The sequence below is a fragment of the Diabrotica virgifera genome, chromosome 3 (assembly GCF_917563875.1).
Source record: "Diabrotica virgifera virgifera chromosome 3, PGI_DIABVI_V3a".
Classification (NCBI taxonomy): Eukaryota; Metazoa; Arthropoda; class Insecta; order Coleoptera; family Chrysomelidae; genus Diabrotica; species Diabrotica virgifera.
The window spans coordinates 70,316,933-70,342,086 of record NC_065445.1 but is presented as its reverse complement, the minus strand read 5'-3'; the positions used below and the strand labels follow the sequence as shown (position 1 = coordinate 70,342,086).

The 25,154-nt window shown below is 33.6% G+C and overlaps 1 protein-coding gene across 1 annotated transcript in view; it reads right to left on the bottom strand.

Annotated features, from left to right (window-relative positions):
* The window catches only part of LOC114325285 (PAX-interacting protein 1), a 76,243-nt gene that overhangs the window by 28,682 nt on the left and 22,407 nt on the right, over nt 1-25,154 (bottom strand). Inside the window, exons 5-10 of the mRNA XM_028273302.2 lie at nt 23,861-24,070; nt 17,121-17,328; nt 11,628-11,924; nt 11,307-11,541; nt 9,168-9,400; nt 214-321 (exon numbers count right to left, since the gene is read on the bottom strand). Coding sequence (XP_028129103.1) covers nt 214-321; nt 9,168-9,400; nt 11,307-11,541; nt 11,628-11,924; nt 17,121-17,328; nt 23,861-24,070 — 1,291 coding nt within the window. The remainder of the gene's footprint in view (nt 1-213; nt 322-9,167; nt 9,401-11,306; nt 11,542-11,627; nt 11,925-17,120; nt 17,329-23,860; nt 24,071-25,154) is intronic.

The following is a 25,154-nucleotide window of genomic DNA, read 5'->3' as shown; positions in this document are numbered from 1 at the left end:
GAAGAAGGGCAATTAATAGGAATCATAGATGATAAGCTGGACCAGATATTTTGAAAGTGTATGTGTGTATGTCTATTGTTAGCTCAGAACATTAACAGACAACATAAAAATGTTTTAAGGTAATGAAGTTTTTCTACGAATCAAAATCAAAGTTAAGTCCAAAATTTTGAAGTATTGGCACATTTCGGAATATTTATTATAAAAAAAACTTACCACCGTGTTTTGCAATCTTTTGCTGCCATCCGGGTATTTTTTCTTCAAGAAAATCTTCCAATTCTACCACAACAAATACACATCCCAATAAAAATAAATCAGGAGGCACTGAAAGCAACACAAACATTATTAAATAATATTATTCTGAAGATATTTTCTTGTGACATCTTAATGCAATTTACTAGATATAAGCCACATATTACTTTAAAATTAAGTTTATTTGAAGTTTGGATTTTCACTTCGGAAATCGTTTTCAAAATACAAAACATTAATAAATTAAACACATTTTGTTTTTGTTGCTTGGTTAAAAATTATTCTAATACTTTAATTTTATCTGACTCATTCATATTGTAAAAAGAGAATCAAAGAAGCGGTTCTAATTGCATTAAATGAAACCAATTGTGTCGCAAATTTCTCAACAGAATGCAGTAGGATCTGGTTAACCATATTAAAATTGAAAATTGATAGAAAGAAAATACCACTATTCTTTTTATTGTACCGTCTTCTAACGAAGGTTAGCGATCACTTCTTTAAACGCTTTCCTATTTTTTGCCACGTGAAATATCTCTTTAACACTGAGATTAGTCCAATCTCTGATATTCCTCAGCAAAGATTTCTTCCTTTTTCTCAAGCTTTTTCTTCCCTTTACTCTTCCTTGCATGGTGACGTGTAGCAGAGAGTATTTACCGTTTCGAAGTATGTGTCCAGATACGATCTTTTTCATATTTTAATTGTGTACCTAAGCTTTCTCTCATGTCCAATTCGTGTTAACACTTCTTCGTTTGAGACTTTTGCAGTCCAAGGAATTTTCAGAATACGCCTATACGCTCTGAGCTTCGCTGGTGTCGCTACTAGCGGATTACTAATGCAACTTTCGCCGATAATTTTTAAATTTATTATTTAATTGTTATCGCTTAATATTTAAAACGCAAAAATGTAATTAAATTGTAATCGATTTTTTAAAGATTTTGCTTATCATTTAAACGTTCTATTAATGAAATATTAATTCCTTACTTCGGATACTTTCACAATTATCGTGTAGATGGCGCTTAGATTAATTTATAATTACATATTACGATAATATATTAAAAAAACTTAAATTCAGTATTTAAAACGTAAGTATATTACGTTTAAGGTAAAAATATACACCACAGCTTTGACCAACTAATATTTTTCGTATTAATGTTTTTAATTTCAATGTTTTAAATTAATCACTTTGACATTTATATCAAATTTCCACCGAACGTTCACTGATTTGTCACTACTGGCGCTCGCGAAATTTTAAATATCTCCTCTACCTACGAGCTCACAGCGTATATAGTCATATAAATATACAGTCGGAAAAATGAAAGATTACCCATGAACGATCACAGAGAAAGTACTTTGACAGCTTATTAAATGAAGAATTTGACAGACAGCCTGTAGAGTCAACGGAGACAGTAGCAGCAATGGTCACCAAAATAACAAACGCGGAAGTGTCTCAAGCGCTTCAAAAAATAAAGAAAGGAAAAGCGATAGGACCAGATGATATTCCTGGGGAAGTATGGAGAGCATTGGAAGAGACAGGAACAGGGTGGCTAGCAGGTCTATTTAATAGAATAGGGAACTTGCATAAATTTTTAAATTCGAAAAAATGTTATAAATCACAACAGAACATAATTTAAAACATGTATCAAAGATAAAAAAGTTTGGCCCCCAAAGGCGATTAAAAATTCAAATTAAAACAGGTGGCCTAAAACGCGTCGTGACGTCACTCCGTTGTACATTTACATTTTTCCAACAAAGTAAACAGAATTTTAAATTAGACGTTATAAACGTCAGTAGAAAATACATTTATTTGACGTTACAAGTGTTTTGATCGTTTGAACTATTCATAGAAAACTGTACTTTTACAAAATGGTTTTATTTTCCGTAGTAAACCTTCTTTCCTTTCCTTCAATAACTATATCAAACTCCAATGTCAACAAACTGATATATATTATTACAATGGCATACGATAAATGTTAATAGAATATAAATATTTTTCCTTTATTCCGCGACGAGGTATACCAAAATAGGTGGAGGCCAATAAACTAAAGAAGAAGAAGAAGAATATACCTAATTATAACTATAAACGGAACCATATAGTTAAACTGAGTGACGTCACGGGCCGTTTGACCTATTTTAAGATACCGAAGACTTTAAATTTGTACTTCTGAACATTATTATGTAATAACAAAAAAATGTGCAAGTTCCCTATTATGGAAGTTGGACAAATGCCAGACGAATGGAGAAGCAGTATACTGGTACCTGTTTACAAAAACAAGGGAGATATCCAACAATGTACAAACTACAGGGCTATAAAACTGCTTAGCCACACCATGAAAATATGGGAAAGAGTAATTGATAGACGGATACGTGAAAAGACCGAAATATCCGAGAATCAATTTGGCTTTATGCAGGGCAGATCAACAACAGATGCAATTTTCATTATAAGGCAGTTGACGGAAAAATACAGGAGTAAAGAAACAAACGCCCATATGGTATTCATTGATCTTGAGAAAGCATATGATAAGAGTTCCTCGAGAGATTCTGTGGTGGGCACTCAATAAGAAAGGAGTCCCTGGTGAATATGTAAAGATTGTGAGGGGATGTATGAGGGAGCAACGACTAGTGTTACGACAGGTGTGGGAGAGACTGATAAATTTCATGTGAAAGTAGGGTTGCACCAAGGTTCTGGGCTTAGTCCGTATTTATTCTCATTAGTTTTGGACCACATAACAGCGAAACCACAGTATAACATTCCATGGTGCTTAATGTATGCTGATGATGTCGTGTAAGCTCTGGAGGAAAAAGGTTTAAAACTTAGTAGGACAAAAACAGAATATTTGGAATGTTCATTTAAATATGGAGTTACTACAAATAAAATGGTATCTTTGGATGGTGAACTGATTATAAAAAGCAATAGTTTTAAGTACCTAGGATCGGTATTACAGAGTAATGGAGAAATAGATGGAGATGCATGCAGTAGAATTAGGGCTGGATGGATGAAGTGGAAAGAAGCGAGTGGTGTGCTATGTGACAGGAAAATTCCAATGAAGTTGAAGGGAAAATTCTATAAAACAGTCATAAGATCGGCTATGATGTACGGAACTGAATGTTGGGCAGTGAAAAAGAAAGAGGAACAACGAATGCATGTGGCGGAAATGAGAATGCTTAGATGGATGAGTGGAGTGACAAAGAAGGATAAAATTAGAAATGAGTATATTAGGGGAAGTCTAGGTGTGGCACCAATTGATGCCAAAATGAGAGAGCATAGGTTGAGATGGTTTGGTCATGTTCAACGTCGAGACGCTAATCACCCAATACGAAGAATTGTTGAAGTGCAGATTCCTGGAAGAAGTAGGAGAGGAAGACCAAAGAAAACGGGGGGGGGGAGGGAGACGATTATGCAGGACATGCCCAAGATAGAATTGTGTGGAGAAATGCAATTAGGGTAGCCGACCCTGCATAGGGATAAGGCAAAGAGAATGATGATGATGATGACCCATGAACGATCACATCAATCACTTATTTTGTATTTGCTGTCTTTTCTATAACAAACGTTTGTTATTTATACAAAAAGACAGCAAATACAAAATAAGTGATTGATGTGATCGTTCATGGGTATCTTTCATTTTTCCGACTGTATCTTTTACAAAGGATCCAGTATTTTTTTGTGATTTATGGTATACAGCCAGCTACAGGAATTTTATTTTCCTCATGGATTTTTATATAGCCATATTTCGAATGCCTCCATTTTTTTACGGATTGGGCTTTCAGAGTACAAGCTTCTACCCCATATACATAGTAGTTGCGACCAAACATAACATTCGACCAACCTCAATCTGATAGCCATACTCAATTTCTGATTTGTAAACATTGACTTGTATTTTCCGAGGCATAATCCTGTTTCTATGAGCTGTATGGTTTTAAGGGGTTACATAGGTCTTGCGGATAAAAAAACTGACTTTTAAAAAAAAATTATATCTCGAAAACTAAAAATTATTTTTATTTATAATTGGATCATGTAAAAGTATAGTACTTAAGGTACTCCCAAAAAAAATTTTCAGCCAAAAATATTCATTTTTGTACAGTTGACTGCAATTGTTCGACAACAGCCCTTTTTTGCGGTGGGCAGCATAACTAAGTCCAGTCTCATCTGAAATGAAAAAATCAAAAAGTTTCTTGTAGTTTATACCTCTGACTAGTGAATGAACGAAAGAATTTTTATTAGGTGAAGTTGTTTTTGTTTTATAAAAAAAATTACTTTAAAAATGGTCATTTTTGAAAAAATGAGAAAAATTGGGGCCCAAAATGTGTTTAAACTTATGTAAAATCTTCAAATTTATTATTTTTAAATTCCTTCGTTCATTCACTAGCCAGAGGTATAAACTACAAGAAACTTTTTGATTTTTTGATTTCAGATGAGACTGGACTTAGTTATGCTGCCCACCGCAAAAAAAGGGTTGTTGTCGAAAAATTGCAGTCAACTCTACAAAAATGAATATTTTTGGCTGAACATTTTTTTGAGAGTACCTTAAGTACTATACTTTTACATGTTCCAATTACAAATAAAAATAATTTTTGGTTTTCGAGATATAATTTTTTTAAAAAGTCACTTTTTTACCCGCAAGACCTATGTAATCTCTTAAAGGCTATCAGTAGGGTGCCAACCTGGCTGTAGAACCCCCTCCTCCTTTATCCGGGCTTGGGACCGGCAACAGTTCTGTCGAGCTACTCGATAACACCAAACAAAACTGCAGGCGGAGTAATGGAAATAAAATACCTTGGAATTACATTGTCAAGTTACGGAGACCTGGACAAAAAAGTGAGAAATCAAGTACAAAGAGCAAATAGACTGGGGCAAGATGCCTTAATAACACTATATGGCGAAACCGACATATTAACACTGAGATGAAGTCAAGAATTTATAAAGCCAGTGTAAGACCAATAATGACATATGCATCAGAAACAAGACCCGATACAGCCACAACACAAAGACTACTGGAAACGGCAGAGATGAGAGTACTGAGAAGAATTACAGGAAATACACTTAGAGATCGAAAAAGGAGTGACGACATTAGAAGTCAATGTAACATACAGTGCATAACCGAATGGATACTAAATAAAAAAAGAGAATGGAACAACCACATAACCAGAATGGGGGAGACACGTGTGGTCAAAATAGCAAAAGGTAAATCACCAATCGGTAGAAGAAGTATCGGCCGACCGCGCAAAAGATGGAGTGACAACCTTCCATAGAGGTATAAATCCGCCAATGAACAAACAGAATTGCTTATAAAGAGAAGGAATAAGAAGAAGAAGACTTGTATTTTATAAAACCTTTTCGAGCTATTTGTATTCTGACCTTTATCTCCTCATCTTGATCTAACTGTGAGTTTATAATTGCTCCGAGGTATTTATACTTGTCGACCCTCTCTAATGGTTTACCCTCCAATGTCAGATGTATGTTGTCAATAAGGGTTTACGAGATCACCATGTGTTTGGTTTTATCTGTATTCATTGTTAGTCCTATCTCTTTGCTTTCTATGTTAAGAGGATCGGTACGTATTTTCGGCTGCAATGCTATTCAAATGGGGATTCATTTTTTTCGAATCCCGAGAAAACTAATAAGTATTTTTGAAAAATTTAAAAGCAGAATGATAGATTACGTTATTAGCGAGGGCCGAAAGTCCCTGAGAACTTCTATGTTTATTTTAATAAGTTACAGGGATGAAAAACTAAGAGAAAATTTAGTGTGATTTTTAATTTCAAATATCTCATTTAAAATAAACTTTTTATTTATTCTAAGGGACTTTCGGCCCTCGGTAATAATTTAGTCTTTCATTCTGCGTTTAAATTTTTCAAAAATATTTATTGGTTTTTTCAGGATTCGAAAAAAATGAACACAATGCCGTGGTAATATTTTCCAAATCTATCTTTGTCTTACAACGCACTCAGCCGAATATAATATTGTCAGCATATATTGTCAGTCAGACACTGACAATCAGTGACAATTTTAAATATTTGACATTGCATCGGGAATATTTTGAGTTATTGATTAAATATTATTGATATATAGTGTATTTGATAAATAATTTATTTAAGACGTGAACTTAATAAAAAGTTATTTATTGTGTATTATTTGTGGAAGATCCAAGCAGAGAATACATCAGGATAATATATTCTGTGATCCAAGTATTTTGTTGTTAAAGATAATCAAAACTGTAAGCGTTCCATAACAATATATTATTCAAAAATCACTTCAACACTTTTCCTCTTTTCTCGATTGAGTATTAGTTTTTGTTGTACAAATAAATTATTACAATCACTGAATACATAGTTAGTGAAAAAATTATCACATTTATTAACTGAATTATTAATTTGCAATTATAAAAATAACAGTTATCCAAGAACATTCAAAACCCATCTCTTTAAATTAATAAATTAATGATGACATTTTCAAGTAGAATGACATTCTAGTAATGTTTACATATCCATACCAGTGTGAATTTTACTACACGTAATTTGCCGTGTAAAGACAGAAAAAGTAGGGTTACACGTAAAATATTTGCGAATTATGTACCAACAGCCTTAATGATTTCTGGCAGAATTTATAAATCGTATATATTCTCTAATGTTATTCAAAATAATAATATGAATAAAACTGAATAACATTAGATATGCAGATGACATCATAGTTTTTGCCGATAATCTGAATGATTTACAGATATTAACAAATCGTATAACAGAAGTCAGCAACAGATACGGACTAGCTCTTAACATAAAGAAGACCAAATTTATGAGAATTAGTAAAAAACCAATACTAAACGCTCAACTTACAATCAACCAACAAAATATCGAAAGAGTTGAGCAATATACATATCTGGGCACGAATTTAAATAGCCAATGGGACCATTCAACAGAAATTAAACAGCGAATAATAAAAGCGAAAGCAGCATACGTTAGAATGAGACCCATTTTCGACAGTCGGGACATATCATCAAAAACAAAATACCGTCTGTTGAAATGCTACATATTCACAGTTCTGCTCTACGGAATGGAAGCGTGGACACTAACTGCTGCATCTATGAATCAGCTCGAAGCTTTCTAAATGTCGTGTTATAGGCGCATCTTACGTATATCCTGGGTTGACCGAATTACTAATGTGGAAGTCCTGCGTAGAATGAGAAAAGAGTGTGAAATTCTCATAACCATCAAAACAAAAAAATTAGAATATCTAGGACATGTAATGAGAAATCAAGAACGTTACGGCCTTCTCCAACTGATTCTCCAAGGGAAGGTAAATGGTAAAAGTGGACAGGGAAGAAGAAGTATTTCCTGGCTTCAAAATTTACGAAAGTGGTATAACACGACTACCACTGAACTGTTCCGCGCTGCGGTAAACAAAGTCAAGATAGCCATGATGATCGCCAACATTCGGAACGGATAGGCACTTTAAGAAGAAGAAGAGATATATATTCTCTACCATGATTGCGGTATCGTCTGCAAATCTTATGTTATTAATGATGCTCCCTCCAATCCTTAGACCTTCAGTTCTTTCCCATAGTGCCTCCTGAAATATTAAGTGGTACACATTAAATGATTGAGGCGACAGCATGCATCCCTGTCTGACTCCTCCTTGAATTTCTATCTGGTTTGTCTTACTATCTTCCACCCGTACACAGAGGTATTACCAGGATGATCCTAAGGAGGGTTACATCTACTTGATGGTCTCTGGGGGTATGGAATAATAATGGTGTTAAGCGTATAGAGCTCAAAGTACATCCAAAGGAGGGGAGGTTATAACTCCCAAAACCACCCCCTGGTTACGCCTATGCCCGTACACTAGTAAGTAAATAGCATATCGAGGATACTTCATTTATGTTTTAAAATAACATACATATAAAATTAGAGTTTCTATGATTTTTCTAACTGATATTCTTAAATTAAAGTTGATTTCATATAATCGAATGACCTGCCCTCCAATAAAGTCGTCCCAGGAACGCAACTCATAAATATTGGCAATATCATTTTAAAGTCATCTAGTACTTTAAAATGTATATATATGAATGTTTGTATTGTCAATATGAATGCGTCAGATAAAATTAAATTATTAGAAGAATTTTTTACCAAGAATCAAAAACAAAATGTGTTTTTTTATTAATGTTTTGTATTTTTAGAACTTTTTGCGAATTGGAAATCGAAACGTCAAATAAACTTAATTTTAAAGTAAAATTGTGGCTTATTCCCAACAAAAATAATAAATTATTAAATTATATACTTTACATTTGAATTACGAGGTGTAATCGAAAAGTTCCAAGGCTAACGAAAAGTTTGAAAATTATTACAAAGCATTCAACATTAAGAAGTACTTCCCTTGGCAACATATAAGCCTTTCCCAAAGTCGTCTCCTCTGCTGGAATTACCCTAAGAACTCTTCTCCTGGAATATTGTTTAGCTGTTCCAGTTCAAGTTTTCACTCGAAAACTCACTACTCTTTCTTAGATCGCTTGAGTTTTCAAACAAGTAAGTTCTTGTGAGTATGGTCTCCTTCAAAAGCCTCAGCTAATAATATAAGAAGTGGACATCCCAAATATTACAGTCGGATTCTTCTGACCTCATGGCTGTGATAATAGCAAATTTAGAGAATATTTACTATGTCCTGCCCTGGTTTCTAGATAAAAAAATGTCTTAAAATGGGTTTCTCTGAAACTTCTGTCTGGATTATTGACATTAATTTGTCAATTTTGCATCTGCATAATAAGGTACAGCAATACATGGGACTTTTCTCGAAGTCCCCTGTATTGTCCCATGAATTTACAATAATTTCGACAATGATATCCATTTTTCTTTCTTCTCTCCACCAACGTGCTTAATAATTATGTGTAGTAAAACTAAATAAGTAAAAATGCTGCTCTTACAGTACTTACATTTAAGGTTTGGATTATGTCCATAGAATGGCCCTGGTCGATGTTGTACAGGTTGTGTAGTCTTTGTACCATACTGTAGCTTTGGCGGTTCAGTCGTAGGTGTAGGAGGATGTGGTTGAGCACCAGGTGGCTTTATAATTTCACCACTTGGGCCGTTGATGGTCCTCCTTTGTAGAGCTATAATTTCCTGCGGTTTCGAATTCAGTGCAGCATTATGTTGTGCTGTCATCAACCTATTTATTAAAATATAAGCAATTAGAAGAATTAAAAGTTTCTGTTTGCATTAAAATAGTTGTTTAAAAATATGATAAATTGTGTAGTGCAGCCACTGAAGGTGGATATGAGCTATTACCTCCGATTTTGGTGAACCTCCATAGATTTTCATGAAAATTGGTGAATGGTTAGAGAATGCCTTTAGGAACAAAAGTGGCATGGTGCCAACTTGCGCTTTTACCCTGGGCGAAAATTATTTTATTAAAAATAACCTCCGAAATCGACAGAGGGACAAATCTAAGCAATATTTTTTATAAAAAGTTATTAATAAATCAATAGATTTTGAGTTATTAAAGATAATTTTTTTTAATTTTTCGTAAAAAATGCATGTTTTGAAGCGGTTTTTCATAAATACCTCAAAAAGTTTTTACAAATAAAGTTATTATTACGAAAATTGAAGCTAATATAAAATCAAATAAATTCCTTACTTGAAAAACCTTTTAATATTAACTCAAAGTGAGTTATAGGTAATTGACTGTATTTTTTTTTCGGCGAATAATCAAATCTAAGTATTCAAGCTTAAATGACAGGAAAACGATGCATTTTATAACATATACTTACTAAATACTTGTCAAAGTACTCAGAAATACCTATCAAATGAGCTGCAGAAGAAGTTAATAGCATTAAAATTTATGCTCCAAAAATGTTTCCCGAAAAATTTGTTTTTTTTTAGAATAACTCCATTAATTTTTATATCCGGTTCATCCGCAAATTTCAAGGGATATAAAATCGTATTAAATTTAATATTTTAAATCGCTTATTTTTTAAGTATAAAAGGTTGAAGGGTCGCGGTTACATGATTCTCGCTTTAAAAATGGAAAAATTTAGGCTTTAAACGTTTCTATCTCGGTTATTTTTTATCCTAAGAAATAAAAAAGTAAAATATTTGTCAAAAAAAATTTAAATTCAGTTCTGTATCATTTTTTATGTATATCGAGTATTTTTGGAGTTATTATCGAAAGAAAGTGAAATTTACGAAAATTTGAAAAAATCTGATTTTTTTAAATATATTTTTTCAAAAATATGCATTCTAAACCTGTCAAAATTTGTGAGGTCATTACTTATCCTAAAATAAATAAACTCTTATAGGGATTATTATAAATTTTAATTTTTGGGGAAATGGTGTAGGTATGTTTTATTTTTCACTTTTTCCTAAAAAATTCGAAGGGGTTCTCTTATTTTCTTCATAACTTACTTAATTTTCATGCTATCAACTTATTCTAGAGCTCATTTAATAGGTATTCCTGAGTACTGTGACAAGTGTTTAGTAAGTATGTATATGTTATAAAATGGATGGTTTTCGCGTTATTTACGTTTGAATATTTAGATTTGAGTACTCGCCGAAAAAAATATATACATTCAATTACATACCTATAACTCACTTTGAATTAATATTAAAATGTTTTTCAACTAAGGAATTTATTTGATTATATATTAGCTTCAATTTTGGTAATAACTCTTTTGTAGAAACTTGGATAAATATACCGCTTGGTAATAAAATATTGGATCTTTAATAACTCAAAAAGTATTGATTTATTTTAGTAACTTGATATAACAAATTTTTGCTTGGAATTTGTCCCTCTATCGATTTATGGGTTTTTTTAATAAAATAATTTTCACCAGCGAGAAGGGGTGGCATCCACCCTCAGGATAAAAGCGCAAGTTGGCACCATGTCACTTTTATTTCTTGAGGTATCTTCTAACTGCTCACCAATTTTCATGAAAATCTATGATAAGAGGTTCAACGAAATCGGAGGTGAAAACATTCAGTGACTGCTCTAGAGTTCCTTTTATAACTGAGCCATAAAAGAAAAAAAAATTAATTAACATGAAAATTATTAGTGGCCTCAGAAATTAAAATTGTACCTTAAAGTTCCAGCAGCAGACGGTTCTTGGATGGCTTCCGGTCTCTGAACACCAACTGAGGAGCCTCCGCTCTGTAGCTTTATGCTTAACATATTAGCTAGGGCAGTTTTAGTCTTCGCATTGACGACCAAGGGGCTTTGAATATTGGCTTCTTGAACATGGGGTAAATTGGTGGTCGAATCTGCCAACTGAGGTTGGCCGATTGGACGAATTACTGCAGCCGGAGTAATTGCACCTAGGAATACGAAGTAATACCACATACAGAACATTGAAAGCGTTAAATAAAATAAGTATCTTGGATGCTTTTAAACAGTAACTAACCTTGTTGAGCCAAATGGTTTTTCTGTGCCTGTTCCCTCTGCAGTTGCAGCTGTTGAAGCCGGAACTGTCTCAGCTGAATCTGCTGTTGCTGATTCTGGTCAGTGAATTGAGTGTTGTTTTGATTGATAGGACTCAGTCCAGGTGCATGCTGCATATTTTGAGCCAAAGTAGGTTGGGTTAGTGTTCCTGGGGTTATATTTTGTTGTATGTTTGGCGGTAAAACTATTCCTTGTTGTTTGGCTTGTTGCTGCAACCACTGAACTTGTTGTTGTGTTGTCAAGCCCGGTGGAACGTTGCCTGAATAGGTGAAGATAAGTAAACTGTTATTATAATAATTAATAATAAATAATAATTATTTAAATTAGAATTTCGATATATCTCAGCGGGAAATTCATCGTTACAAGCCACTACTATTACAAAAATGGATACAGGCAAGATTGTCCGGTATGATTAATATGGCAAATTTGAAGTTATTTCCAAAACAATTAAGTTTATAATAAATACAAGTTTTTATTAATAATAAGTTTGTATTCCAGTTCTGTCTAATATACCCTGTTAAAGTTCACTCTTATTGACAAGTAAAAATTTAATGCTGCAAGGCCAACGTTTGAAAAAATATAGCTGTTTTTCCATAAAATTTCAATATAAAAGATTTCAAAACTCGTCCCAATCGATAGGTATCATACGAATAATGTTGATTACAGCTGTACTGGCCGAACATGAGTCTTCTTTTCATAAAATTTCGTCCTGTAAATGGTCCATGGCAGGATCGCCATGTATTGATAAAGCAGAGGGGTTGGTATTTAATTTGCCTTTTGTTCCTTAATTGAATAAATGCATAATACGACGTCTTGAGTTTAACACCATTATATTTATAATAAATACCGTGGCGAAACACAACTATCAAAAATTAACAACACTGATCTGTCACACTATTTCAACATATTCACGTCTAATAATAAATACGAATGCCTTACGCTTAATTCTGTTCAAAGTTTTATACACAAGAGAATATTACAACAACACGTTCATTTCACGGCCATGTTTACTTATGGCCAGTTAGTCCATGTGGTGAGACCGCTCCCGTCTGAAAAACATTTCTAATTCGGTTTCTCTGCGGATTCATATTCAAAAATGTCCCCTTTAAACAATTTTTTTAGACAAATACATAAGATCACCTTTTAGTGCTCCAAAAAATATATTTTTAGGTTTTTTGGGTCATTCTAAACAAGAAAGGTATTAATTATTTATATGGGAAATAAGCCACAATTAAAATGAAAAAAATAATTTTATTTTTTTTTATTTTAATTATTTTATTTTATTTAAAAAAAATTTTTAAATAAAATTATTTTTTTCATTTTAATTGTGGCTTATTTCCCATATAAATAATTAATCATAAAAATGCCACAAGAAAATAGCTTCAGAACAACATTAAGAAAGGTATCTTGTGATTTTTCTCAAAAATTGACAGTTTTCGAGTTATAGGCGATTTAAAATCTAAAAAAATGCGAAACTACGCATTTTCGAGGCTTAAAAACTCATATTTAAATTAGTATTTTTAAGGGTGCCAATAAGTTGGATTAAAGTTTAAACATTCCTTTTCAAGATTCCGAAGAGTGATCGGGTCTAACTTCAATTTAGACTGTTGTTTTTAATTGTTAATTATGCGTGTCCATCCGGTTTTTTTTGCCGGGACGGCGCGCACTATTTTCAAAAATCTCCTATTTTCCTCCGAAAAATATTTTTTCTAGATTCTTTGGGACATTCTAAATAAAATAAGTTTCTTGACATTTTTCTCAAAAGTTATAAGCGATTTAAAATCCGAAAAATGAAAAAAAAAACACATTTTCGCATTTTAAATCGCTTATAACTTTAAAACTAGTAACTTTTGAGAAAAACGTCAAGAAACTTATTTTATTTAGGATGTCCCAAAGAATCTAGAAAAAATATTTTTCGGAGAAAAATAGGAGATTTTTGAAAATAGTGCGCGCCGCACCGACAAAAAACAGGATGGACACGCATAATTAACAATTAATAAACTACGGTCTAAATTGAAGTTAGACCCGATCACTCTTCGGAATCTTGAAAAGGAATGTTTAAACTTTAATCCAAGTTATTGGCACCCTTAAAAATACAAATTTAAATATGAGTTTTTAAGCCTCAAAAATTCGAATTTTCGCATTTTTTAGATTTTAAATCGCCTATAACTCGAAAACTGTCAATTTTTGAGAAAAATCACAAGATACCTTTCTTGTTTAGAATGACCCAAAAAACCTAAAAATATATTTTTTGGAGCAATAAAAAGTGATCTTATGTATTTGTTTAAAAAAAATTGTTTAAACAATTTCTGCCCAAAAATTCCGTCCGGCACCCTTCTGATTTGTTTAAAGGGGACATTTTTGAATATGAATCCGCAGAGAAACCGAATTAGAAATGTTTTTCAGACGGGAGCAGACGGGAGCGGTCTCACCACATGGACTAAGTGGCTTTGGATAAGGTTAATAACATCTTATTATATTATAGGCGAGCGGCAGCAACCCCTAAAATTACGTTATGCCGACCACTAAAATCAACTTTAAGGTGAATGACCAATTTTGGTGATTCTTTATGTTTTAGAGGTCCCTGAATTTGAATATGAAGTTTATTTTTATCTAGAGTTAGTGGAACATGTACAAAAATCAAACTTTATGCAAAAATGCGAAAAATAAATTTTGATGATTTTTCAACTTTACCTCGCTTTATATTTGGTCGCTGTAAATATTTCCTTTTGAAGTTTGTACTGTGTCATCTTTGAAGTATTTAGATTTCAACGAGCTTTGTGAAAAATGTTTAAACAAATTAATAGAGTTGTTAATTTTTAAACATTTTGTTGTCAGATTTCGTTAGTTTCATGTTTATTTAAAAAAGTTGAGTGACAAACTTTTTGGTTTATAATTTTAACCAACGCAGCAATAAAATATAATTCATGAAAAGTTTTTTGAAAAATTTCAAGTCAAAATATGCAATAGGAAAGAAGTTATGTGACTTTGTAGACGAGCGGAACATCCCAAAAATTCTTATTTCTCGGGATAGTGTGTGGTGTGATGACCACGGTGTGGTGAATGGCTAATTTTGGTCTGTACTGTATGTTTTTGATGATGCTGAAAACGAAAATTAGGTTTATTTTGAATTTTACGTGGGGGAACATTGGCAAAATCGCAATTTTACCCTAAAAAAATGAAATCACATTTTTTTTGCGTTTAACTCGCTACAACTGTGTTCCATGTTAAATTTTTTTTCTGAAATTTTTACAGTATACAGGGTGTCCCCAAAAATAGTGCGTTCCTTAAAGGTATAGGTAGAAGGCACCATGTAGAGCAAAAAAGTCTTATAACATTTTTTTCTAAATGCAACCGTTTGGCTAAAAAACCAAAATACATTTTGGTATGCAAATTGAAATCTGACAACTATGTATACAAAAATCTAAACATAGATAATTAGTATTTACATTAAACCCTGTCTTCATCCTAAACAAACAAACAAATTCTTGTTTTGTTGGATTTTAAAACACGGGGTGGTACAATTATTTTGCAGGTGTACCTGTCTGACCTACACTTGTGGTGTTAATAAACTAAATCGCAAACAGTTCTTGTACAGTGATGCCAAATTAGTTAATTTTATGAAAATAAAAGTTCGCTTATATGGCGAACAATGTAATTTTTTTTGGAAACGGTTAACTTTAGAAAAAAATATTATAGGACTTTTTTGTTATACATTGTGTATTATATTCATACCTTAACCCTTAAACGCCCAAGGGTGGGTAAAAAATGTCCACCTAATGCGTATTCCCTTGTAACATATTTATTACGTGTTAAAATTTTTTTAAAAAATTATTTATTGTTAAAAAGACAGCCCATTATCGAATGTTAATTTGGTTCTACCAATATTTTTGAAAATAAAAGCAGCATCTTGAGTTAAATATGGATGGGCATAAAAAGTACACCCTTGGCAAAACTTGTTACTAAAGGTTTCTATATAATTTCTCGTTGGTAGGAAGATAATCCATATAATTATCGATGTATAATTACATAATATACATAATTATCCGCCAATGAGGAGGCGGAAAGAAAGACTATGGAGAAAATCGACTTTGAATTACTGGCTTTTACTGGTATGTTAATTTTGATGTACATTGTAATTTTGTTGTAAGGTTTGTAAATTGTTTATATTAATATTTTAGAAGATGCTGTGTTTATTAAGCATAAGCTTCTTAAGTTTAATCCATTTTCAACAACTCTCAATAAATATTTTAGCTATTTTCGAGGTGGACATTTTTTACCCACCCTTGGGCGTACATGGAACCTAAAAAAGGTTGGGCGTTTAAGGGTTAAAGGAACGCACTATTTTCGGGGACACCCTGTATATTTCTTACCTTTCTGAAGATAATGGTACCTGTTTCAATTTGTTTCTCTTAGTATAATAAAGTTATGAATTGTTTAAAGTAAAAGGTGCAGATTCCTGAATTGCAAAGTTTATTCGTAAAAGTTGAGTGAAAAAATTTTAAATTTAGCTTTTTAATCAAGTTTCGGTTAAAATATGGGGTACAAAGAATAAAATATTTTATAGAAAAAAAATGGTGCAACTTTTAATTTTAAGAAAAACGTGATTTCATTTTTTTTTATTTTTAAGGTAAAATTGAGATTTTGACAATGTTCCTCAATCTAAAATTCAAAATAAACCTCATTTTCGTTTTCAGCACCATCAAAAACATTAAGTAATACTAAATTTAGCCATTCACCATACCGTGGTCAATATCCCGACAAATAAGCGTTTTTTGAGGAGAGTGCCGCTCGTGTATAAAGTCACATAACTTTTTTTCCTATTGCATATTTTGACATGAAATTTTCCATAAAACTCATTTCATTTTCCATGAATTATATTTTATTGCTGTTTTGGTTAAAATTATAAACTGAAAAGTTTTTCACTCAACTTTTTTAAGTAAACATGAAACTAACGAAATCTGACGACAAAATGTTTAAAAATTAACAACTCCTGTTTTAATTTGTTTATACATTTTGGACAAAGCTCGTTGTGATCTAAATACTTCAAAGATGACACAGTAAAATTTTCAAAAGGAAATATTTACCGCGACCAAAGATGCAGCGAGGTAAATGTGAAAAATCATCAAAATTGATTTTTCGCATTTTTGCATAAACTTTTATTTTTGAACATGTTCCACCAATTCTAGTTAAAAATAAACATCATATTCGGATTCAGCGACCGCGAAAATATAAAGAGTAACCAAAATTTGTCATTTACCTATCATGGTCGCTTTTTGGATTTCTAAGCCTCAAATTAGTTATTCAGATGAAAAAGTTATTCAGATTTAAGCGTAAAACATATTTTATATTAAGGGTGGTTCATAATATACCACACCCCCTCTTTTTTAAAAGAAAAATAAAACTGTATGATATGAAAGTTGTATGTATGAGTTACAAATTAACAGAAATATACCTCTTATCAAAATATGACTGCCCCTTTGTTGCACCTGCTTAAGAAACTGTCTGTGTCTTTGTATTTTAGCAACAAAAATGGCTTGTTGCTCTGGTGGCATCTTTTGTAGCTCTTGATGTGTTCTAGCGTCCAGCTGAATGAATTGTCTTTGTGGGACAGCGTTTCCTTGTTGAGCAGTTGGAGACCATTGGACTCTAGGACCGCCAGGCTAGATATAAAAAATAATATAAGTATTATGTTTATATGGGAATGAGCCACAATTATTCGTTTATAAGTGAGGAAATGAAGCAATAGCCCTACCAAACTTGTACAGTAGGATGAATCTCAATAAAACTTTTTGCATTCGATTTTCACTTCGGAAAAAATCAAACAAGACAGAATTTTTTGTAATTTCATTAAGAAATGTTTAATAAACAACATATCAAAAATTTCTACTCGGGAAGTGGGTGCTTCATTTTTTATTAAACAAATGAACTACGAAATTAGATGTTTTTTAAATAACTCCGAAAATAAATTTTAGAAAAAAACTGACTTGACCATTGAAAAATTCAGAAAATTTTACAAAAAAAACCTTATATAAGGAATTTTCTAAAATTAAATCTGTATCTTCTATAATTTTTTATTTATAACGCTAAAGACACCCTTCTCACAAACATTGGCGCATTGTAAACTAACTTACGGTGAAGTGCACGGTTGAGTTATGTATTTTAATGTAATTCTTTAACTAATTGATCAAATAAATTTTTACAAATTGAACATGAAAGAAGAATAATTAAGCTATCTTATGGTTGTAATAGAAAGAAATAAAATGTATGGGCATAAGTACTTTAGATAAATTATTTTACTTTAGAAATGAAATACACTATTTCTTTTTAAGAAAATTAAGAAAGATAACAAAAATGTAATACAAAAACCGAAAATTACCAGCTAAAAAAATGTTTATACAAAGAGATCAAAACTTTTTTCTGTAAAACTTACCTAAATAAATTTAATAATAAGCTTTAACAATAATAAATGTTCAGCAAAAAAAATTTTTTTAGCTCTTATACAGTATGTCTGCGTAACTTGGAACCTATTGATAACTTTTTTATTATCAGTTTTACGAAAAAAAGTTATTCTTTATAAAATACTCTGCATCGTATATAATCTAAGATGCAATCATCAAATATCAAATTTAATTAATGTTATACGAGGTACGTAAAAAAATATGAATTTCACTCAAGAGTAAAGTACCTTTATATTTCACAATATCGTAAATTGTTATTAAGAAAAGTTGTTTGGAATTAAAAAATTTGTTTTAGTGTTCAATTACATCCTTCTAATTAAAAGATTGTGAATAATAAAGGCACTTAACTCATAAGAAAAATTCATATTTTTTACATACCTCGTATAAAATTCAAAAAGTTTGATATCTGATGATTGTATCTTAGATTTCAGACCAGAAAGAGCATTTTATGAAGAATAACTTTTTTTCGTAAAAGTGATAATAAAATAGTTATCATAATTGTAATAAAATGATCCGTAATTTGAGAAAAAATTGAAATTTTTTTTCGATTAGAATGATGTAATTGTATATTTAGACATAGTTTCTAATTTCAAACAACTTTTCATAATAGCATTTTTTGATATTCTGTAATATAAAGGTAGTTTACTCTTTAACGAAATTCATATTTTTGACATAACTCGTATAAAATTGATAAAATTTGATATCTGATGGTTGAGTTTTAGATTTTTGACTATCCAGAGCATTTTATTAAGAATAACTTTTTTTCGTAAAATTGATAATAAAAAAGTTTTCCATGTGGTTCCTAGCTACGCAGACACACTGTATAAGAGCTTCTGTATACGCTCTGAGCTTCGCTGGTGGCGCTCCTAGCGGATTACCAATTCAACTTTCACCGGTAATTTTTAAATTTATTATTTAATTGTTATCGCTTAATATTTACAACGCTAAAAAGTAATTAAATTGTAATCGATTTTTTTAAGATTTTGCTAATCATCTTGACGTTCTATTGATAAAATATGAATTTCTTACTTCGGATACTTTCACAATTATCGTGTAGATGGCGCGTGTAGATTAATAGATTAATTTATAATTACATATTACGGAACATTAAAAAAATTTAAATTCAGTATTTAAAACGTAAGTATATTTAAGGTAAAAATATATACCACAGCTTTGACCAACTAATATTTTTATAATTAATGTTTTTAATTTTAATTTTAAATTAATCACTTTGACATTTATGTCAAATTTCCGGTAAACGTTTACAGACTTGCCACTACTGGCGCTCGCGAATTTGTAAATATCCCCTCTACGTACGAGCTCACAGCGTATAAGAATTTTCAAATTGCAATGCCATATTCGGATTCAGCATAATCAAAAACAAAATAGAAACATATTTGATCAAAGTAAAATAATGAATTTATCGATATTTTTAAAATTATTTATACAAAACAATTGTTATTGTTTAAACAATTAGCGGCCAAATCTGCGAGTAGAACTTTTTACTTTAACATGTATATAAACTAACAAAAACAGTTTTAGAAAAATATAAGCCTGTTTGAATTTTTCCGAAACAATGCATGTTTTCGTTCTAATTGCACTCCCCTAAAATTTGTAATTCAGAAATAATTGACGGAAATGAGTTCAATTTTGAAAACCGGGGTTTTTGGGCTAGCTGAACACGAATATCATGATGGCGATGGTCTCCAAGGCACCTGGTGCCGAGTATGAACCTGGTCTCCTAAAGTTTAATGAAAGTTGGATACAAAATCAACACAATGCAAAGATGTTACTCAGGTTTTAGGGGTCACTGAACACTAATATTACGTCGGCGATGGCCTCCGAGGCACCTGGAGTCCAGGACGGGCATCATCTTCTAGAGTTTTACGAATGTTTGATACAAAATCAGTGCAAATTCGTTACTCGGGGAGTTTTTGGGATTGCTGAACCCTAATATCATATCGGCTTACTTACTTTCCGTGTCCGGAACACCAACAACTTTAAATACTGTATTTCCAATGGTTGGCCACATAGATGGCCCTGTCATTTGCTATAATTAAGTCTTCTGTGCAGGTCTCTCTAATCTCTGTGCACGATGGTAGATGCTGGCTGGTCTGAACCGCGTATCGTCCTCCTGGTATCCCCATTTTTTCAGGTTACCAGCACAACGTGGAACGGCGGTTCTTAGTCTGTTTAGCGCTTTCCAAGTCGGATACGGTAAATTGTGTCCAGCAGCCATTTCCTCTGAGGGAGGAAAATGTGTCGCAGTAGCTGACGCTTGCCATAGGTGTATTCGGCGCGTCTCTGGCGCTTCGGGGATGGAAGTTGATGTTTTCAGGAAGCTTTTCCGGGATCTTAGTCTGCTTGGCTGAGTTTGGTGGTCATATAAGGGGTGTCTTCGGTCCGTCTCCTGCTTTTTTCGTTCTACCTCTGACGTGACCTTCCTCCTGATAGGTGGTGGAGCAATCCCAGCTATGGGGTATACCTCTTCGATAGGTGTCGGTTTCAGGCAACCCGATATTATACGAACCGTTTCATTTAGAGCCACGTCAACGTTCTTTGCGTGAACAGAGTTTTCCCATACTGGTGCTCCAAACTCCGCGCCGAAAAACATAATGCTAAGGCAGAAGTGCGGAGAGTGTGTGGTTGTGCTCCCCATTTTGTATTAGTTAGCTTGCGGATGATATTATTTCTGGCACTTACTTTCTTCTTGACATCTTGACAGTGGTATCGGTAAGACAGAGTTCTATCCAGACAGACGCCAAGGTATTTTGGCGTCTCGTTGTGTTCAAGCATCTGACCACGCCATTCCACCTCCAGCGGCCTTCGGACATGCTTGTTTCTAAGGTGGAAAGCACATACCTGGGTTTTTGTGGGATTGGGTTTCAGATGGTTTTTATCGTAGTATAGAGCTAAGTCTCCCAGGGCATGTCAGTTTCACTTCGACTTTATTGAAGGTTCTTCCCTGAGCTGCCACAGCTATATCATCAGCGTAAATAAATTGCCTTGTTTGTTGGTGTATGGGTTGGTCGTTGGTGTATATGTTGTATAGAATCGGCGCTAGGACACTTCCCTGTGGTAGTCCATTTTTTTGGCCCCTCCACCGACTGTTCATGGACTGGAGCGTTACGTAGAAGCGTCTATTCTGGAGGAGACATTTCAATAACCTTGTTAGTCGGAAATCCTTTGCAGTTTCGTAGAGTTTTGCGAGTAGCCGTTGATGGCTAACTGTGTCATAGGCGGCAGTTAGGTCTATGAACGCTACTCCTGTTATTTCTATCCGTTCAAAACCATCTTCAATATGTTGGGTGAGATTAAGAATTTGACTGCAGCATCACTTTCCGGGTCTGAATCCTGCTTGTTCTGGAATAATTTTAGTTTCCACATATTCAGCGATCCGGTTCAGTATCATTCTTTCAAATGCCTTGAAAAGGTGGCACAAAAGAGAGACAGGTCTATCTTTGTATCCGCCGGATCCTTTCCTGGTTTTAAGAGGGCTACCACTCTAGCGTTCCTCCAGATTTTGGGGATTTGTAATGTACGGATGCAGCAATTCACCATTTTTACGAGCCACTCTACGGTTTTTAGTCCAAAGTTCTTTATTTGTTCTGTTCGTATGTCGTCCAGGCTAGCCGCTTTATTATCTTTCATTTGGTGGATCGCGCCTCTCATCTCCTCTAGACAAAAAGAGGTTTCTAGAACATCTCTTTCTTCGTCGATATTTCGTTGAGCTCTCACCTTGTTCTTTCTTGATGTCGTCTTACCGTTCATTAGAAGACGATAGGCTATCTGATCGGGTGTGACTTGTCATGTTGACTGCCGGAACAGCGGGATCGTTGCCAAAATTCCAAATCAGCTTCCAGGCACGTCTGCTGTTTTGTTTCATGTCCAGACTCGTGACAAGCTTGCACCACCTTTCCGTTCTGTTGGCGGATATCGCATGTAACATTTCCCCCCCAGCCTGTATTGTTGCTTCCGAGAAAGGGTCTTCTTCATATAAGTGTTCATATCTTTTAATTAGGGGTTTAGATTCTTCATTGAGCCCCGCTATGTACTCAGTTCGACAACCTCTAGGGATAAATTTCCGTGATACTTGATTTAAGATTTCTACAAATTTATCGTATGAATCAGGGCAAGATTCTAGCTGGGAAACTTCTTGATGCACTGCTTCACAGAATTTTTCCCATTTTGCTTTAGTAAAGTTAAACCTTCTCTTGAAAGGAACAATTTCGTATCTGATTGCCGCGTTGGAAAGACAAATTATATTATTGATCTGTGCTGTGTCTTTGGGAGGGCGCTTCCAACGATTTTTGTCACCTGGTCTCCAATTCTATCGCTGACAAATATATTGTCTGGGTTGTAACCTCTGCGCCATCTTCCGTTGTTGAACGACGCAGGCTGCTTTGGATCGTGAATAAGTTTTAGGTTCATGCTTTCATATCGGCGAAGGTATCTGACGCACTTGGAAACCAGGAGAGGCCTCGTCTTATGGAATTTTTCAAGAAATTCGATACAAAATCAGTTCAAATTCGTTACTCAAATGTTTTTGGGATAGCCGAATACGAATATTCTACTCATCTACAGTCGTTTTATGGAAATTCGGTACAAAATCAGTTGGTCCAGCTCATTAGGTACCTCGGAGTCCATCGCCGACATGCTATTCATGTTCAGCGATCGCACAAACCTTCGAATAATGAGTTTACTGATCACGAATGCTATTCGTGATCAGCGTCTCCAAAAAACCCCTGAGTAATGAGTTTGCACTGATTTTGTATCGAATTTCCAAAAAACTCCAGATGAGGCCTAGTATGGGCACCAGGTATCTCGGAGACCATCGTCGACATGATATTAGTGTTCAGCGGCCCCAAAAATCTCCGAGTAACGAGTTTGCAGTAATTTTGTATCAAATTTCCATAAAATTCCAGGAGACGAGGCCCATCATTGGCACCAGGTACCCCGAAAACCATCGCCGTCATGATATTCGTGTTCAGCGAACCGAAAAACCACCGGGTAGCAAAATTAAACTTATTTCCGTCAATTATTTCCGAATTTTTAAAAGCATTTTATAAAATGTATTTTCTTTGTTCAATAATGCAATTTTCATTTAGTCATCATCATTTTGGTTCACAAAGTTTCCTAAGGCTCTTACGAATTGAATACAAAAAGGTTCATTGAGATTCATCCAACTGCAAAAATTCGGTAAGCTGGGGGTTTTCACTGCTTTATTGCCTCGCCTAGTAATGAAAATTACATTTTTAATTAACTGATGTTTGATGTTTCGATTTCCACGCCGGAAATCGTTCCCAAAAAAGATATTCTTAAAAATTTTGGGAAGGTTTTTATTAGGTTATGTATGTCTTTTCAAAAATTGACATACTTGGCCTAGATCTTATAGACCACAAAAAGTGTGTGGTTGAAAAAATTTTTTCAACCACAGGGTTATATTATTACCTTAGGGATATCAAAGTCTGACTGTTTTTTGTGTTATTTTGTTTTAATGTGTTTGTGTAATCTATATCATAGATGTGGTTGTTATTGTACATACATAGATGTGTACGTGTATTTTGTGATGCCTATGTATTGTGTATGAGATTGTCGATGATTTGTTCTTTGACTTGATGATGAAATGAATGATGGAGTGTGTACAAATACTCGCCGGACTAAGTAAATTTCAGTTGAAACACCTTTGCTTTGTTAAACATATTAACATTACAACGTTGTATTTATAACATACCTGCTGAATAACATTAACAGGATGTCGTATTATCTGTTGTCCAGCTATCTGAGTTGGCTGTTGAGTCCAAATGTGTTGACGTTGAGGAGTCGGGGTCTGAGGAGCAGATTGGTTAATAAGGATCTGTTGGGCAATATTTGGCTGTTGTTGGAACTGTGTTCTGACAACTTGCTGCATGCCAGGATTCACTTGCTGGTTTATCTGGATATTCTAAAAAATATATGGTTCAGCAAAGGTAATTCATTCAATACAATAGTCTGTTTAATAAGATTAGTAACGAGTAATATTATTCTCCTTATACACAGTATTTTATAACTACATACGTGCCATCGTATCCGTGGTATGTCACAACGGGAATAAAATAACTAAAAATAACTGTTAAGAATAGTTTTTATTCTAAACTACGATTTATAAAGAATGTAATGAGTATTTGGGTGGCCAAAGTGTAGAAAAAAGAGCCATCTTCAAAGTAAGAAACGTGCAAACACTTGTTTGCCATGGAATCACAGGGATATGAGAAGCATACCAACGGCAGCTATGGTGGCCCTACTGGACCTTCCCCCTTTACATATACATAAGGAGTGAGAAGATAATGGGATATTTCAGGCTGCAAGAAGAAAACCTCAGCAACTGAATGGTTAGTTAAGGACATAGTAATATCATAATGAAATCAGGGATACCGAATGGATGTTGATTTCTGACCATACGGTACCCAGATACAGGCCTAAAGTATGTTTTTAAGACATTTTCCCACGAAAGGGATGGGCAGAGGAAACACTCAACCCGATGTGCAGGGTTATATCTGGTACACAGACCAGTCTAAAACTGCAGAAAGGTTGGGTGCAGGAATATTCAGCAGTGGTGGAAATTTAAACATGTCTATTCCACTAGGAGAAATTTGTATTTCAGGCAGACACTTTTGAAATCTTGCACTGTGCAAGAGAAAGTAACAGAGGACTTATGAACTGAAGCCGATCAATACATAGACAGATAGCCAAGCAGCCATGGGTTTCTTATAAGCCTAAGGTGGTCTTTAGGCTAGTGTGAGAATGCCGAGAGGAACTCGACCTGTAGCATACCCAGTCAAACATAATACAAAATGTTCATTGGACAGAAACGTGCTCTGAAGTATTGCAAAAAACAAGCAGATATTTTCAACTCATGGTCATAGTGGGCTTCTTTAAAAATGTTAAATGTTTGTAGTTAAACTTTGTTCGGCTTTCTGAATGTGAGAATTACTATAATTAATAGGGCTACGTGTAAGAGAAGTTACAGTATTTTTTCATTATATAAA